At 44.3% G+C, this 15380-nt stretch overlaps 3 protein-coding genes across 3 annotated transcripts; 1 reads left to right on the forward strand and 2 right to left on the reverse strand.

Annotated features, from left to right (window-relative positions):
• Positions 1 to 149: 149 nt before the first annotated feature.
• On the reverse strand, positions 150 to 1605 carry VTP01DRAFT_5996 (uncharacterized protein; the record flags this gene model as incomplete). Its single annotated transcript, XM_069384847.1, has 10 exons — positions 150 to 203; positions 273 to 328; positions 388 to 407; positions 476 to 657; positions 721 to 869; positions 938 to 1064; positions 1126 to 1235; positions 1303 to 1331; positions 1398 to 1521; positions 1584 to 1605. The coding sequence occupies 10 exons, from the start codon at positions 1603 to 1605 to the stop codon at positions 150 to 152; spliced, it is 873 nt and encodes a 290-aa protein (XP_069234864.1).
• A 2220-nt stretch (positions 1606 to 3825) lies between these two features.
• VTP01DRAFT_5997 (uncharacterized protein) lies at positions 3826 to 7029 on the forward strand (the record flags this gene model as incomplete). The annotated part of the gene is made up of 5 exons (XM_069384848.1): positions 3826 to 3971; positions 4039 to 4285; positions 4355 to 4776; positions 4841 to 4949; positions 5005 to 7029. 5 exons carry the CDS (start codon positions 3826 to 3828, stop codon positions 7027 to 7029), a joined length of 2949 nt encoding a protein of 982 aa, XP_069234865.1.
• A 3236-nt stretch (positions 7030 to 10265) lies between these two features.
• Positions 10266 to 13089, reverse strand: VTP01DRAFT_5998 (uncharacterized protein; the record flags this gene model as incomplete). The annotated part of the gene is made up of 9 exons (XM_069384849.1): positions 10266 to 10345; positions 10401 to 10844; positions 10909 to 10977; positions 11051 to 11063; positions 11123 to 11580; positions 11686 to 11883; positions 11960 to 12236; positions 12363 to 12978; positions 13022 to 13089. 9 exons carry the CDS (start codon positions 13087 to 13089, stop codon positions 10266 to 10268), a joined length of 2223 nt encoding a protein of 740 aa, XP_069234866.1.
• Between the last annotated feature and the right edge of the window lie 2291 nt (positions 13090 to 15380).

The raw sequence follows: 15380 nt of genomic DNA on the forward strand, positions 1-15380 counted from the left end.
GCCTAATACTATTCAGTTTTTAAAAAATGCATTGATGGTCTTCATATTCATGCTCTTTAATAATATTTGCAATGAGTTTGGCGGTATTGATGTTTGCGGAGATGGGCTAAATGAGTGAAAAATAAAAACAAGAATAAAAGATGACGTTCTTAGTCTCGCGGTCGCCGGTTGCCAACATAGATAGGTCGACCGGAAGGGGTATACTAGTGCGCAAAAAGCCCTCATTTAGCATCGAACAGTGATATAGATATCCTGGATGTGAACAATTGTACCTGATAATTTGTGTCAAATATGAGTCCAGAGGGTAATATTTCGCTTCGATAGTAATCTGAATCAAAATGATTAGAGCGTGATGAACTAATTGTAAAGGTCAAGCAAGATACTCACTGCTGCATTGATATCCGACGCTGTACGTATGCAGAAAAGGTAGGCGTTAATGTATGTATTTCGCAGAGTTTACAGCAAGGTGACTCACCGGTGAGGTATGTAGCTTGCAAATAAACCCCACTTGTCGCCGCAACCATGTTCCCTCGCCACCTCCAAGAACTTTTGCTTCTCCTCTTCTGTCCAATCGCCCGTCCATTGCTCTACGCCCGGTTCGTTGTGACGATAAAAGTACATGTTCGGGTTCTTTTTGAACATCATCTGTGCAACAGCCTTTGCATAGAAAAACAAGAAATCGTTAGGTGGATAGGCATTGTGTCAAGACAATGGATTTACCTTGGCGTTCAATCTTCCAGAACCAGATCTCTTTTTGCCAGTGCCAAGCGGATCTTTATATGAAAACTTGCCACCACCATTCTTCTCCCAGGCTTCCGCTGCAGATGCTTCGAATTGATACTTTTCGACGAGCTCAGGGTTGATCCAACCTAGAATCCGATTATCAATTATCAATTCATTGGGCAAAATTACATCCCTTTTGGTCTTCCTTCCTTACCGCTGTAGTGCCCGTCCACACGAATCGCCTTGTCGCGTGTCTCCTGGTCAAAGTACTCGTCTGCAGTAAGCAATTTACCGTCCCACAATTCGTCGTCCACTGCTCCTGTTTCCGCCCCCGCGTCATTCTACAGTCCAGTTCCAACATGAGCGTATATGATAACAAGAATGATTGCTTTATGTTGTTACCTCGCCTTTCTTTATCTTATCTTCGTTGTCGATCTCAAATGGTGCAGGATCGACTCCTCGAAGTCGAGATGATTTGCGTTGCGGCAACATTGGCGCAGCAGGTTTCTTTGCTGTCGAATATATACGAACGTCAGCTGCATCGATCATGCTTCAATGTTGTTGAACTGTTGCATTTACCTATCGTCTTGCGCGTCTTGACAGATATCCTACACGTGGCAATAAATCCAGTTAGGTATCAATGATCTTTATCACATAAATGCCCGGATACATACTTTACAGGTTCAGGTTTCGACGATGTGGATCGTCCAGAATCATACAGGGCATCGCGGGCTTCTTTCAGATTGAATTGTGCCAGCAATTCACGGTTTCGCTCAATATTCCTTTGCCGTTCCTCCTCTAACAAGAGTATATGTATCAATAGTTCTGCCGTAGGACGTGGAGTCCCTAGTATGGGTTACCATAGGCACTGAGGTTGGTCATGTTTCTGGTGGTGGTTCCTGCAAAAAAGGCGGGCTATCGGGGAATGACCTTTGTTGAGCGCGCCGCTGCGCGTCTTGCTCGTGGACCGGGTGGCTTTGATTATGTATCCAGATGTGTGGGGCATTGTTCTCTAATGATCGTCGATCATGGGTCACTGAGTTTTTTGGTTTTTTACAGCGCTCTACTCCGCATCCCGTCCGATGCATCGGCGAAATGGTCCGTTAGGTGCAGATTGTTTAAACAAAAACTGAAGCAGAAAAGAAAGGCTGGTACAATGTGAATTGCCTTGGAAGAGGAAACCGATGGAAATCGGATCAATTTGGTAACTTGTCACGCACGCGTCTTCACCTTCAGCCCATTACATCCTCTCAAGTTTATTACTCAATATGCCCGAGTTTCTGGGAGAGGAGTCGTCGTAGTGACGGATAAATTTTTCAGACAAGAAATGTTAATCAGCGTCAATAAAGGTCAATATTGCTATTTATTTGCAGACATCGTAATAACAGCGAGCAAATTTTTGTGTCAACTCACGTGCGAGCGCAATAAGGATGAGGCAAAATAAAAGGGTTGGGTGGGTTGGGGAAAAAGTGTATCGATCGGTTTGCTTTTCAAATATCATTATAGTCTCCGCTCTACCCTGTGTTTTACCAATGGAACCAGTTACTAGCGAATGTTGAGCCAATTACCAAACCAATGGGCAACAGCCGCAGCAGTCACCAACAATATCCATAGTTAGTCAAGTATGTATATTTATCAATTGCTGTGATCAGCGACTTTTAATTATCGTGCTTGTGTAAGGACAGAGAATATGAGGAAGATCATTTATTGCAAAGTTATGGGCCAGATTATCATCGTACGATAATTTTTTTCCATGTTGAGAATCAGCATTAGCAATAAGCTACTGCTGTACTTTATTCCGCACACGCACATGTCAATGGGAAGCTTGCAATTTTGCTAACTTTGTTTTACCCATGGGTGGTGACACCAAAAATGACAATCAACGTTTGACAGCACACACGCAATTCGGCGGATGACGACCGAAAAAGCTAATGCACCAAATTTGTCTTAGCTGGTGGTGGAATTGTAGAGCGAGTTCTGGAACCGAGTTTCCCCCCGCGCACTCGTACTTTATCTTGTCCTAATCAGCACGCGCGCACGCACGAAACTCTCAGATACTGTTGGTAGCAACTTAACATGCTCGAGGTAAAGGTAATGCGTGAGAGAATCGCTGCGTATCATTGGTGCACGCAAGATACTCGACATTTCCAATAGCGCGCACCGGGAATCCATCCAGAGGTTGTGTTTCCTTTAGCTACCGTTGCTCTCTCATACCTTTATCGCTGTGAATATGGCTGGTTTGGAGATTTTGATAAAAAAGGTTAGCAGCAATAGATAAGAAAAATGCTTAGACCCCTTTTTTGTGTGCAGTCTGAATGTTTAGCGGCGATCGAAAAAGTTAGTGCGTCCATTGAAAATTTTCCAAGATGATGATGGTGAGACAGACAGACAGACAGACAGATGCAGGAAAAAAAGAAGGGCAGATGCAGCCACAATATTGACGTCTCATACAGTTTATCAGCAGCGCATCATCGGGCTATGTAAGCACAAGGTTCTCTCCGTATGCACGCTTATATGAGTTTGTGTGAATGCCGGTGACACAGTCTTCTTTTTCTCGTGACTCCCGGCGTGCGAACTGCAACAAAAGAAGGGCTAATTGTCCTCGTTTTCTTGCCCTGTCGTTTGATATCCTGTCGCACTAATTTTCACAGCATATATTAGCTACCTTGTGATCGACAACAAAAGGTCTAGACGTACCACGTTCTGCAATTTGCTTCTTTCTGCACGGTGTCATTGAGTAGCAACAACAAAACTTTTCCAACTTCTTGGTAACCTTCGGATGGTGATTCGAAAAGGAAGTTTCATGCTACACAAAGCCGAGTTGCGCTGATACAACCAATAGGCGCCGATTTCTTGCAGCGGCAGACACGGCCTGCAAAGACAGAGTGTGAGCGAGATAGAAAGAGTGTGTGTGTGTGTGTGTGTGTGTGGTTCATTGAATGGATCTTTCTTGCCTGCAGAGTGCGCAATTATCTGTCCTTTCTTCTTCCCTTTTGAATTATTTCTTTTTTTCGCCCTTGTTGCTCTTCCCTATTCAGATTTTATCACACTCGCGTGATAAAAAGTACACGATAAAGAGAGAGAGAGAGCATACATGAAGCAATGGATCCGTCTTTATCATCCACTGTAGCGTACCAAGAATACAATGGAGGGATCATCTTTGTGAGCTATCTCGTATCGGTCCTCGGCGCCCAAACAACATTGGAATTACTGACCAGACGAACGCATATTCGTGGACTCTACAACTGGTATTTTCAGCTCTTTTGATATGAAAAAAACTCGAACAACGGAAAAATAACTTGCGATCGTGTTCAGGTTCTTGCTGTTATCGGCTGCCATAGCGACTGGTGGGATAGCGATCTGGTCAATGCATTTTATAGGAAACAACAGTTTGACGTTGCGAGACATGGACGGCAACAGCTACCACTTGAATTACGCAGCTGGTTATACGTTTGCCAGTCTCGTTGTCGCTATATTTTGCATGTTTGTTGCATTTGCATTCGTGGGCGTGACAGAAGAAGCCAAGATCATACGCATCATTCCAAGTGGGACGTTCGCAGGGGTAAGTGGCTTTAGTGAATTTTTGCTGCTGGTTTCCCACTTCATCTTGTTGCTCACAATTTGAGTAAAGCTCGGCATCGCATGCATGCACTACATCGGTATTATTATTGTCTGCAGAAAATTTCAATCGGAAACAATAACTGAGCTGACCTGCATCGAAAAAACAATAGGCCAGTTTGCTATCACCTATTTTCATATGACTTACAAGATCGGCTACGTCGTCGGTGCCATTATCATCGCTTGCTGTTCTGCCATCGTCGCTCTTTATATCTTCTTCAAGTTACGTGAACAATGGGCTAACCAATGGTACAAACGCCTGATATCAGCCATGGTCATGGGCATCGCCGTCTGTGGTATGCACCACACTGCCTTGGTCGGCACAAATTTTTACTTTCCAGCGAACGGTACCGCTCCTCCAGAACCATCACTGTCACAGGCAGCGTTGATTGGATCGATATGCGCCATTGTCGTCGCTGTCTGTTTCTTAATGATGTACATTACCATTGTAAAGCGACGTAAAATGCTAAAACGCATCGGTAAAATGCAACAAAGGCAGCCGAGGTCTCGTTCTGGATGCTGTCTTTTTCGACAAGAATGGCCGTATCTTGGTCAACACCGATGGTCTCGTGCCAATGAGGAATGTACTAGAAGACATTCTCCTGCAGGTATGTAAAAGTTTGTACTGGATGACCTACATGTTTGTGTAACTAGGCAATTTAGGCAGGAGATCTAGAAATGTCATCCACGCATCCATTCTTTGTACGGTTGTTCAAAGAAACTCGTCGTTGGTCCAAGGCTCCATCAGATAACAGACCTTCTAACCAGTCGTCCACGCGCATGCGCGATCCAGACAGCATCGCCGAGCAGTTGTTCTACGACGCAGCGCAGGCGCTTGCGGTCGAGCTCCGCGTACCGAGTTTATGGGACCTAGGCGTGCTCTTTGACACTGTCGTCAATACACATACGATCACGAAACCTAAACGCTTTACATTCAAGTGCCATCGCCGAAGCCAGAGCAGCGGCAAGTCGCAAGGCACAGTTGTTGCGACTCCAGCGACAGTGTCAGCGCCAGATGATTCGAGGAACACAAAGCAAGCGCAAGAGTATCAAAGCAGCAACCATCGTCGCACTCGATCTGCAAGTCATGTTACATTCTCTGCCTTTGAAAGTTCTTCGCAGTTGGAGAGCGGGGGAGTCGCACGAAACAAGGATCGCTCTTCAAAGATGCGTCTCAACGAGCTGTACCGCGAAGTCACAGCCTTGCCCAGTTTCCAATCGACATCAGCAGCAAATGGACGTATATCCAACGAAAGCATCAGTTCGGAAACTGAAGATTCTCACATCTTTCTTGTAAAACGAGTAGACAGAAAGGAAATTGGACGTCTGCTCGCGCTTGGTTACCGCTTCGCCGATACCGTGTATATCTCAAAAACAATGGGTCAGTATCTGCAAATCCCATCCGACCATATGCAATGCTATTTCGGCAATATGCGGCAGATGGCGGACAGCCTGCATATGTTTTTCAAACCATCGTATCAGCCCGAGCAGCAGCAGCAAGCTTCCACAGCCGATTGCGCTTCATCCATGTCTTCCAGGAGCAAACTATCTCATGAGGAATACTCTAAAAGCGTAGTGTACGTTGGTCTGGCCATCCTTGTCCAAGAACCTAAACAGGAATTGGATGCCGATAAAGTCCACGTTGTCGTCGACAAGGCTCGAAGATTCACATTCCCAATGACAAAGATTCTATATGAAGATGGATCCTGTTCTACACGTTTGTCCGACAAGGAAAAACTCTGCCTCTCTGGCTTGCATGGTCAGACGCTGCAGAGTTTGCTCGGGCTCAGGCCAGAGCAGCTGCGGCTGCTTGAAGCCAGCGCTGTTGGAACAAGCAAGGACGATGCAAAGACGCTTGTGGGTTCACCTAAAGGATCAGCACCTATTATTGCAACTGCAGACGATGCTACATCGCCAACGGTTGCTCCACGCAGCTCTGAATCATCTATGATAGCAAGGGCGCGGTTCCTGACAGCCTTGCAGCCAGCAGCAGAGCGACTCCTCGGGCTATCTTCATTCGGCAAACCATTGGCTGCAAACGCAAAATTGGATGGCGAAGTGATCGATATCCCACCGTTTGCGCTCTCACCAGGTCCCTGTCAACTCATTCTCTTTCGTACCTGGGTGAACTTGGAAGGCATCGTTTCCGCTATTAACCAAAGTTTCTCTGAACCTATAAAGTGTCTCTCCTTACCATTGTACCGCAGCATCGCGTTCCACGTGACAGATCAAGCCGTACATTATTACAAGAGACATCTAGCATCGCGCGTTCCGGAATCCATGTACCTCGCACAGCAGCGTGTATATCAGTCCACGGCTATATCCTCCGTTGCAGCTGCAGGTTCTTCCAAAAACAACGAGCAGATCTCATCCCCAATATCGTCAACCTCATCTTCTTCCTCAGCACCCTCCACTCCAGCATCGCCCGCAAGCAGCAAATATCCTCCCATTAACAACCTCCTCTCCTCCATGGTACCGTCTTTACCTCCTCCACCGCGACCAAAACGACACCCTCGGTTGGCGAACCTTGCGCATATTGATACACCAGTGTCTGAAACAGCTTCTGTTGCTTCGCTGCCTGTTAAGGAAGTGTTTGTTGACTTGCCTGTCATGATCAACATTTTGCCTACCGAGGACAGATTTTGGTGGCTCAACAATGTTATTGAGCAGGCCTTGCATGATAATTAGATCCCGTTCCTTATTATTTATGTCCAAACAGTTTCTTCACAATGTATAAAATCCATAGCATTCACCCATTCCTCATCATCTTTGTTCAGCTATGAAGCATCTTCCTCCAGTTTAAATTATCCCTGACTGTCATCACTATTAAATCTAATTTAACTCTAGTAATAGACCTTTGCTGTTACATTTCATGTCAGTTTCTTGTTTGAATTTATGATCCGCTCACTCTCTTTGTAGCGACTTGTAAGATACGAAAACAGGTAAAGACTGCATGAAAGCACAATGGGATATCAGGACTGCAATTGCCTCGATTTCCAGTGCCGATTTTTAGATTAAATTGAAATGATCCGTAATTCGCTACAGTATGTTGGAGTCATCATGATGACAAAAAGGTCTACACAGAAATCACAATGCTGTAAGAGACAATTTGTGTACATGCGACTTGACTATTCACCCACAAAAGCAGAGTTGATAATCTGTCTCTTGTTGATAGAGTTAAATCCTCGTGCTAATTTGAGCTTCCCGGTTTTGACAGAGCCTATACATGAAACTTTTTTTACTTACTGAAATACTGCATTGTCCTTCGAAATGCGGGTCATCATCATCCTTCCTTTGTTGTCGAGAGCTAGATAAAATATTGTGGTACACCAAGTAAACTTCATTGTAGAATGAGCAGGCACAATCAGTTGATGTGATCCATGGCTTCTACCAAATAAAGAGCTATCTTTGTCAATGTCAAACAAGCCGGTCCGCTTGGATTGCGTGATCACGAGGAGTTATCAGAGAAAAAAATGAATAGTCACTGACTTATTGTTCCTTCACATTGGTATTAATGCTGGTCGCAAATACTTGTGCTCCCAATGCACCTCTTCATTCCGAACCATGGACTCTAAAGTGCAAGAAGTTATCCTAAAAAAAAAAGGAGACAGATTATACGCAGGTGCTAAGTCAATCGAACGCTGCTACACCTAAGAATGATATATGTTTCGTTTCTGATTGGCAAGATCGCTACGGGAAAAAAATCAACGATATTAGAACAGATCTAGCTGACTCTGGCTGTTGCTGTAAATGTTGAAGGTTGTCGGCTGCAGAATACTATTGAAGGAACATTTTGTGAAGGCGATTTCGATTCCATCCTTATTGTTGGTCTCGGTACTTTTCAGCAATCCATCGGAACGTTAGGATGCATGTGTAGATGCTTATTCCCAGCATAGCCGGAATTAATACGTTACAGAAAGAACAGTATCCATTGCAGATGATTTGCCCAATCAAGCAGCTACTATCAAATGGTACGGTCTTGAATGGAGTGATTGTGCTCGGGATCGAGGTTGCGGGGCTGCTGCTTATGGCGATGATTAGAGTATAGTGCTCATAGTCATCTTGTTGAACTCGTGCATTGGAATCGCCAGAAAAGTGATGGCAATACTTGACACGTTTTGTCTTCTGGCTGTAAAAAGGGGGCCCTTGTTGATTTTCCCGCGACAAATGGAAAAATGAGCTGTATATATTGTGAAATGCGAGTAACAGTCAGTGTATGATTTTGCAAGTAACAGATAGTCTTTGTTCCTGCACATTACAAGCCAATTTCACAACTAGTATATATTTGCAAAATATACACGAGAGATATACTCCTGACATATATGAACTGCCCCATGTCCGCCATAGAGCACCCGGTCACCAAATGGTACAGCAAAGAATCCACTTCTCAAGATTGGAGTAGGGGCCACGATAGTCTTGTGTACCAAACAAGACCACTAGAAAGAAGAACACCGGGATGATACCCAGAGACTGGAGCACTTTCTCCTATGCCAGATTAATGGCACCTATCTCTTTCACGACGTGCGGTGATACTTTGACGGCTCAATCGTTGGCCACTCGCTATCAAGGAATGACCAGTGCTTGTTGATAAGATCACCAAAGGCTTTATGCAAGTTGTTGTCGTTCATGCTATTCTTATCTGCGCATAGCTGCTTAGCGAGTAAAATCCATAAAATTTTTAAGTCTCTGTAGTATAGACGACAGTATCATGCTCTCCCCTTATGTATGCTATATAATTCATAGGTGTATTCTTATGTTTCTTCTCTGTATTATATACAGAGAACAAGCATACTTATATATTATTTAGCAAGGGATACAATTGCAATAAAGCATAGGCGAAGGTAGCATACTCTTCACCTATATACAGTATAATCCATAAATGTATTCTCATGTTTCTACTCTGCGTTATATACAGAAAACAAGAAATGGAGGTGATCCAAGTTTAGTTGGAGTTGGGAGCTGGCGCTCCAAATGGGGAAGGAGTGCATACTTCGGACTTGATCTCTTGTTAGCGCTCTTGGTAATAAATCAAGGCTTTCCATGTGCCAAAATTTGTCCCTCTGACATGTAAGAGCACCTTTGCGAAATTCATTTCTTACAACTGACGCCAACGTTGTGAGCAAGAGCTGTCTATGACCGGAGGAAGTGAATGCCAGCGACGCAGATCCAAATGATCTACTAGAGTTGAGGGATAAGGAGGACATTTTCGATTTCAATGCGCCAGGCGGCAGTGAAAGCTCTTTCGCACATGTTTCTTTTGTACTCAACATCCTGATTGTAGACGCTGTTTATAAGATCTTAACACGAGTCACTTCTGTATATAATATGCTATGTACTATGTGATATCAGTTAATTTCAGTTGAATTGTCGTTAACCATCTGTTCTGATGCTGTATGTTGCAGTTTTCCGGGCTTCACCGAAAGGATATCTGAATGTATTCTATGCTTCTAATTAACAAGTCTTCTGGGAACTGTTCTCTTCCGCTTTTTATAAAAACAGCAGAGGGCGAATCCTCTACGCATCAGCTTTCTCACGGATGCGTGTTTGCGCTTATACGGTAAGTCGAAATCAAATCCTTTATGTCGAGGAATGTCACATGGATTATGTATCAACAGTCGAGAATATCTTGTGATGGCGCCTGACAAGCAGCACAGAGACGCGAGGAAAAGGAAAACAAATCCATTTTATAGTTAAAATGGCAATGTAATGATTGACAGAAATATAAGACGATCATTGCTACTTGTATTCTTACAGCCACAAGGTTTACAAAAATTGAAATAGTAATCTGCTCACTAGAAAAGAAGCCAATATCTGACACTCCTTGGCGGAAGACATGATCATTAAACCTGCAGCTACTATTCTGGAGCAGCTTCCCAGGTTGTCGGGTCGATTCCTTGCATAAACCGTGAGTTCGACGTAAGCGGCTAATTGACACGGTCGAGAGCCTTCTCGCACGCCTTCTTCTTCGTCAATCCCATACGCTTCCCGTAGTCGTCTGGGAAGTCTATGTGTATGTTGGCGGTTAAAACCAGGAGCTCTTCGCCTTCCAGTACGATTACGGGACCGCAAAGGATGTCCGACCCCTACAAATTGGCACGCATAGGGTTGGATGCCACAACGAAAGACAGCAAGAGGTCCAGCACTGAGGTCCTCATTCCCAATGCACTCCTCTAAGTGTTTGGATAAAGAGCGCTGCTCGTACAGCCACTGGTCAGTATCCGCAGTAGGCACACCTCGTCCAGTCGTTTTGATCCATTTATCTACTGCGGCAGTAAGCAGCCACTCCTGTCGGAAACCACGCGTAAAGTATATCAGTCCAAGTTCCCCAACAGCAAAACCTGGGTTTCGGCCATATTGTTGAAGCACAGCAAAGGCATCCGCAGTCTCCAGATCAGCGAACATGTCCTGATCCACGTTTAACAACTCGTCCTCTATGATATCATGAGCATACAGCAAATGGTTGTAGCGTAGCCCATCTTCTTGCGAAGTGATTTCTTCGTTGGCTACAGGACATCGATGTTTAGTATTTTTCTTTTTCAAGAAAGTGGCATCACAGTGAGGACAGACTGCTTTTCTGATGAAATCCATAGGTTGAAGAGCCAACCATCTCTGCTCGTTTGCGAGAATTCAAATCTGCTGAGGTATATCGGCGGCATTAATTGTCACTATCCGTGGACCTGGTCGAATCAAATTTCTGACAAGTGCATACTGCCTTCGTTCTTCTTCATCGAGGTGCGTTGTGGGATCCTGTCCTTCTGCTCGCGGGTCTTTGCATATTTACGCCAGCTGCTGCATTCATAAGCCAGCGCCGATATCTTTCTTCGCGATAGTCATAACCAGCTGGGATGGGGAGTCGCGACAGTGCTCTTCCAAGCCATCTTCTTCGAAGTTCTTCCTGAAGCATTGTCTCATATTGTGCCAGCCGTTCGGCGCTGTTTGGCTCATCGATAAAAAAACAAAGGCGCTCCAGTGGCACGGTGGTTAGGATAATCATCAAAATCAAGATCCTCCTTATTGTCCTTCCCATGCGTGCGGAAAAGTTGGCAGTGTCTGCTGCACGGATCTGCTGCTTGACTTGTTCCAGCTGATTAGTAATATCGAATATTTCCAGATAGAAACTATGCTCCATGCCGACGTCGGTGAGCCACGCTTTTAACCGGTCTCCATTTTCGGGAATCTCTTCGCCTCGAAGTAGCTGCTGCAAAATGACGTTCTCCAGAACTTTGGCAGAAAGCAATGCTAATTATATTTCTCGATATTTAAGATTCTGCACGGAAGGGTCGTAGCGGAGATTGCCCGGGTGCCTCACTGCAATGAGCAAGCATATATCCCTCGGTTGCGGACCGTACTGCACGGCAGAAATATTTCTAATATTGCGAGTGAATCGTCTCTTTGCGGAAACCGGCGGAGGGACGACGTTGCAAAATCTATTCAGACCCGCTGCTGGAGTTCGACGAGTTTCAAAAAAGATGCGTCGTTCTTGCTCTCTTCCTCCTATACAGCATGTTTTGAAGGTGTCTAGCTGGAATAGAGCGTGTTTCGCTGGAAAATGTGGTCAGCACCAGCGGCCGTATTATGCAGAGATAGCATGAAAGGAAAGGCACAGCATAACCGATACTTTTATCGAGGCTCAGCGGGATAAGGTCAATATACAGCATTTCAGGCCCAGGTGCAGGGTACGGCAAGAAATCATTCCTTTCTGGATGATTGATGAATTGCAAAGCTTGAGACAAAGACCTCGGAGACACGCCCGACCCTTGATCCCCGAAACCAGTTGCAGACTGGAAGGATTGTCTGGTGATATCCTTGCCGACGAAAACTGAGACTGTATACTGGCTGCCGGGAAGCAGTGTTCTCGGGTTGGAGTATCTCGGATTGCCTGCACCAAATTGTTCCTAGGTATATCGGTATTTCCAGTAGCTTTAGTTCGTAAAAAGCGGGGATAATCATTGAAATGTTCGTTCAGTATGAACTGAAGATGTGCTACTCTTTCTGCATTATGCTCAAGCCGAGGTTGCAACTCTTGGCTCAAGGCAGTCAAACACAACGTTCGGAGGTCTTGATCCGGATGCCAAATTGATGGCTAGGCCCCCTTTGGCCCAGTTCAGTGTAACGTTGCCGCTTGCAGTTATCAGAATGCTTTCCAGGAGACCAGCAGTCTCGTGCTCCAAAATCGCATTGACATTCTGGACGTTTACGTGGATACTTCTAATTGCGTATATTTTCCATTGTGTATCTGCGCCGTTGGCAGCGTTCCAGTTGGTGAGCCGAGTATAGGTATACTGATATAAATCATCCGCCAAACGATTCTCTGGCTCTGTCGCCAGAGTTATGCCAAAGTACAGCAAATTAAATTGTACGTTTTCACCAGTTCTCCGCTCGGCCACTACTCGTCTCTCACCCTCACGTATGAGCTCTTGAAAGTTCTCTCGAACGTTAAAGGTCCATTCGATGTCTGCAGGGAACTGAGCAGAGTACCGTTGAAGGCACTGTTGCATTGCATCAAAATTGTAAGTGGAAGCTCGGACATAGTACTGTATTTCATCCCTTCTGGCACGACGACGTCTTGGACTGCCACCAATCTGATCCAATGGACTGAAAGCTTCTGGATAGTCAGCTGGATCGAAACGTAAGGGCCTGTCGATCAGTTGGCGAAGTGTAGGCCAGTGTTTGTCCTAACTTAGCTTGTTCGCTCAGGATACGCCTGGCATCAATGTCAACGCGGCCTGTATCATGCAATCTCGCCATCGTTTCCTGGTTTTTTTCTCTCTTAGTTGGCGAGAAACCTCTTCATCTTTGCAAGTTACATACAATAGGTGAGAAGTGATTTCTGGTATGCATGGTTTACAATTTCAATTACGAATGTTCTGTAGAAGTCAAGATTGCCAGCATCCTGTCAATATTCTTCACTAAAGTCTGCCAGCTGAAAACTTACACTGAGTATCTTTCTTTTCAGACGATGAAGCGGAAATGTAAAGAGGAGACAGAGAGAGAAAGAAAGCTGCAGTGATGCACTCTATCAGGAGCGATTAAAGGAAGTAGTCTATTTTTATATAATTAGGCGTTCATAAAGCTGCAAACATTGATAAGCAATGAAAACCGGATGGAAGCCTGCTTTCACCATTATGCACGTATGAACATGTTCAAGTCCTGAATCTGCAAAATGAGAAGAAATTATCATATCATAGGTTTGACCACCATTTTATATATTCCCTTATACTTTTAGAGAATATAGATACATGCTCTTTAGCTGCTTCCCAAGCCGCTGAAGATGAACCGCAAAGAAACAGCTATACTCATTGTATTTTATCACCGCGTCAGTGATCAATCTTTAACACCGTCCTTTTATGTGATCATGACCTTCTTCTGCTACATTGATTTTATACATTAGGAACCTAACCGGAGCTGCACGAAATTGATGAAACAGCATATAATGTATCACTTGATAATTATCAAGGGTTTGACAGGATCCCGCGTGGTAACCAGCCTTGCAAGTATGCTCATACTTTTCAATGAGGCAGCCAATGACTATTTGGAAGAGACTGTCTCGCGTCGTGCATTGTCTTGAAATTTCGTGCTGTATCGCAGTTGTCGTATCACAGTAAAAAGGAAAGAATGCCGCTAGAAAACAGGAATGGAATTATCACAGTGGACGCATAAACTTACGTCGTTCAAGAGTCTGGCTGGTATAAGCAGTGCCATATTACCAGAGATCAAATTTCAAGATACCACAGTGAGCTTCAATGGTTCTTTGTTTTCAGTCTTTCTAGGAAGTTTTCCTGTTATAAGAAAGGAGAAAAGAGATAATGAATCATGGAGCGCGTCTCTGGATTGTTTAATTCAGAGCAAATGATGAGATTGTGTTGCTGTTCCCAGTTTTACCGTGCATACTTTGTAAATTATTAAGCAAAGTAAGCAAGACAGCGTTATGCATATGAATAGATCTCATTCTCTTGATCACACGAGAATTATCTATTTCTCATGTCCATTTCAATACTGTATGGGAGCTTTTCGAAACGGGGAGCTACTGGAGTTAGCGATCCACATTTATTGATGGGAGCTATGCACGCCTGGCACGATGTATGCCGTAAACTAATTACGTTCCAGAGCTTCCGACTTGATGTTTTACATCCGCGGGAGCATATACTTCGTCGTTAATGTCACCCTATGCATGAAAAAGAAAGAATACAGGTTTGAGTTGGTTATTTGGTGTAAGTATGGAAAATAGTTTGATTTAGTGAGTTGTGCTTTGGTGGCATGAGATGTCGAACAGGCTTTCAGATCGGGCGCGGGAAAGAAATTACTGGCTGCATGAGGCAAAGGTCCAGATCATGCCTTTTCCAGCCATATGCAGCAAACTTTATCGCTTCCCATATGGTAGTTCTGGACGATTCTTCAAAATGAATTGATAGCTGTAAATATGACACGCACTTTGCTGCGTTGCTGTATGGATAATGGGATCCTGGCAACTAAAAAAAAGACTCATGTAATTATCGTTCCCTTAATCGTCGAGCTGTAGAAGGAATCTTTATGACGGGCAGCAAATAGGGAACTTGCCTATCAAACGAGCGCAAAGTAAAAGAGGAATGGAAGCTAGGAGGAAAAACCAGTCAAGCTGTGGGTATTATAATTGCATTTATGCAGCCATGTACTGCCTGGTTACAAATGCCAGAAACTTACTGAAGGCTTGCTCATTGTTGTATTGTAGCGCAAGTGCTAAACTTGAATTACATCTCCTCTCTGAAATTCATCTGGGTTGGGTATCGCTGTCTGAAAACCAGCGTCGTTTACAACATTTTACGCGACATTTGCGAAGAGCATGCGATAACTCACGACTATGGAGCGCTTGAAAGTAGTCCTGAAAGACGATATCCGATCAATATCGCTCCTAATTGAAAAATCGGAATTTGTGCCTAGCTATGACGCGTTACATTGACTTTCAATACAATCGAAATGTTTGAATATATATTCAGACGATGAAAAAGGACATTTACATTCCAAGAGATCTCAAAAATTTGTAGGTGTCTTTGAGGTGCCTG

This window comes from Rhizomucor pusillus (assembly GCF_041956525.1).
Source record: "Rhizomucor pusillus strain CBS 183.67 unplaced genomic scaffold VTP01scaffold_27, whole genome shotgun sequence".
In the NCBI taxonomy this organism is placed as follows: domain Eukaryota; kingdom Fungi; phylum Mucoromycota; class Mucoromycetes; order Mucorales; family Lichtheimiaceae; genus Rhizomucor; species Rhizomucor pusillus.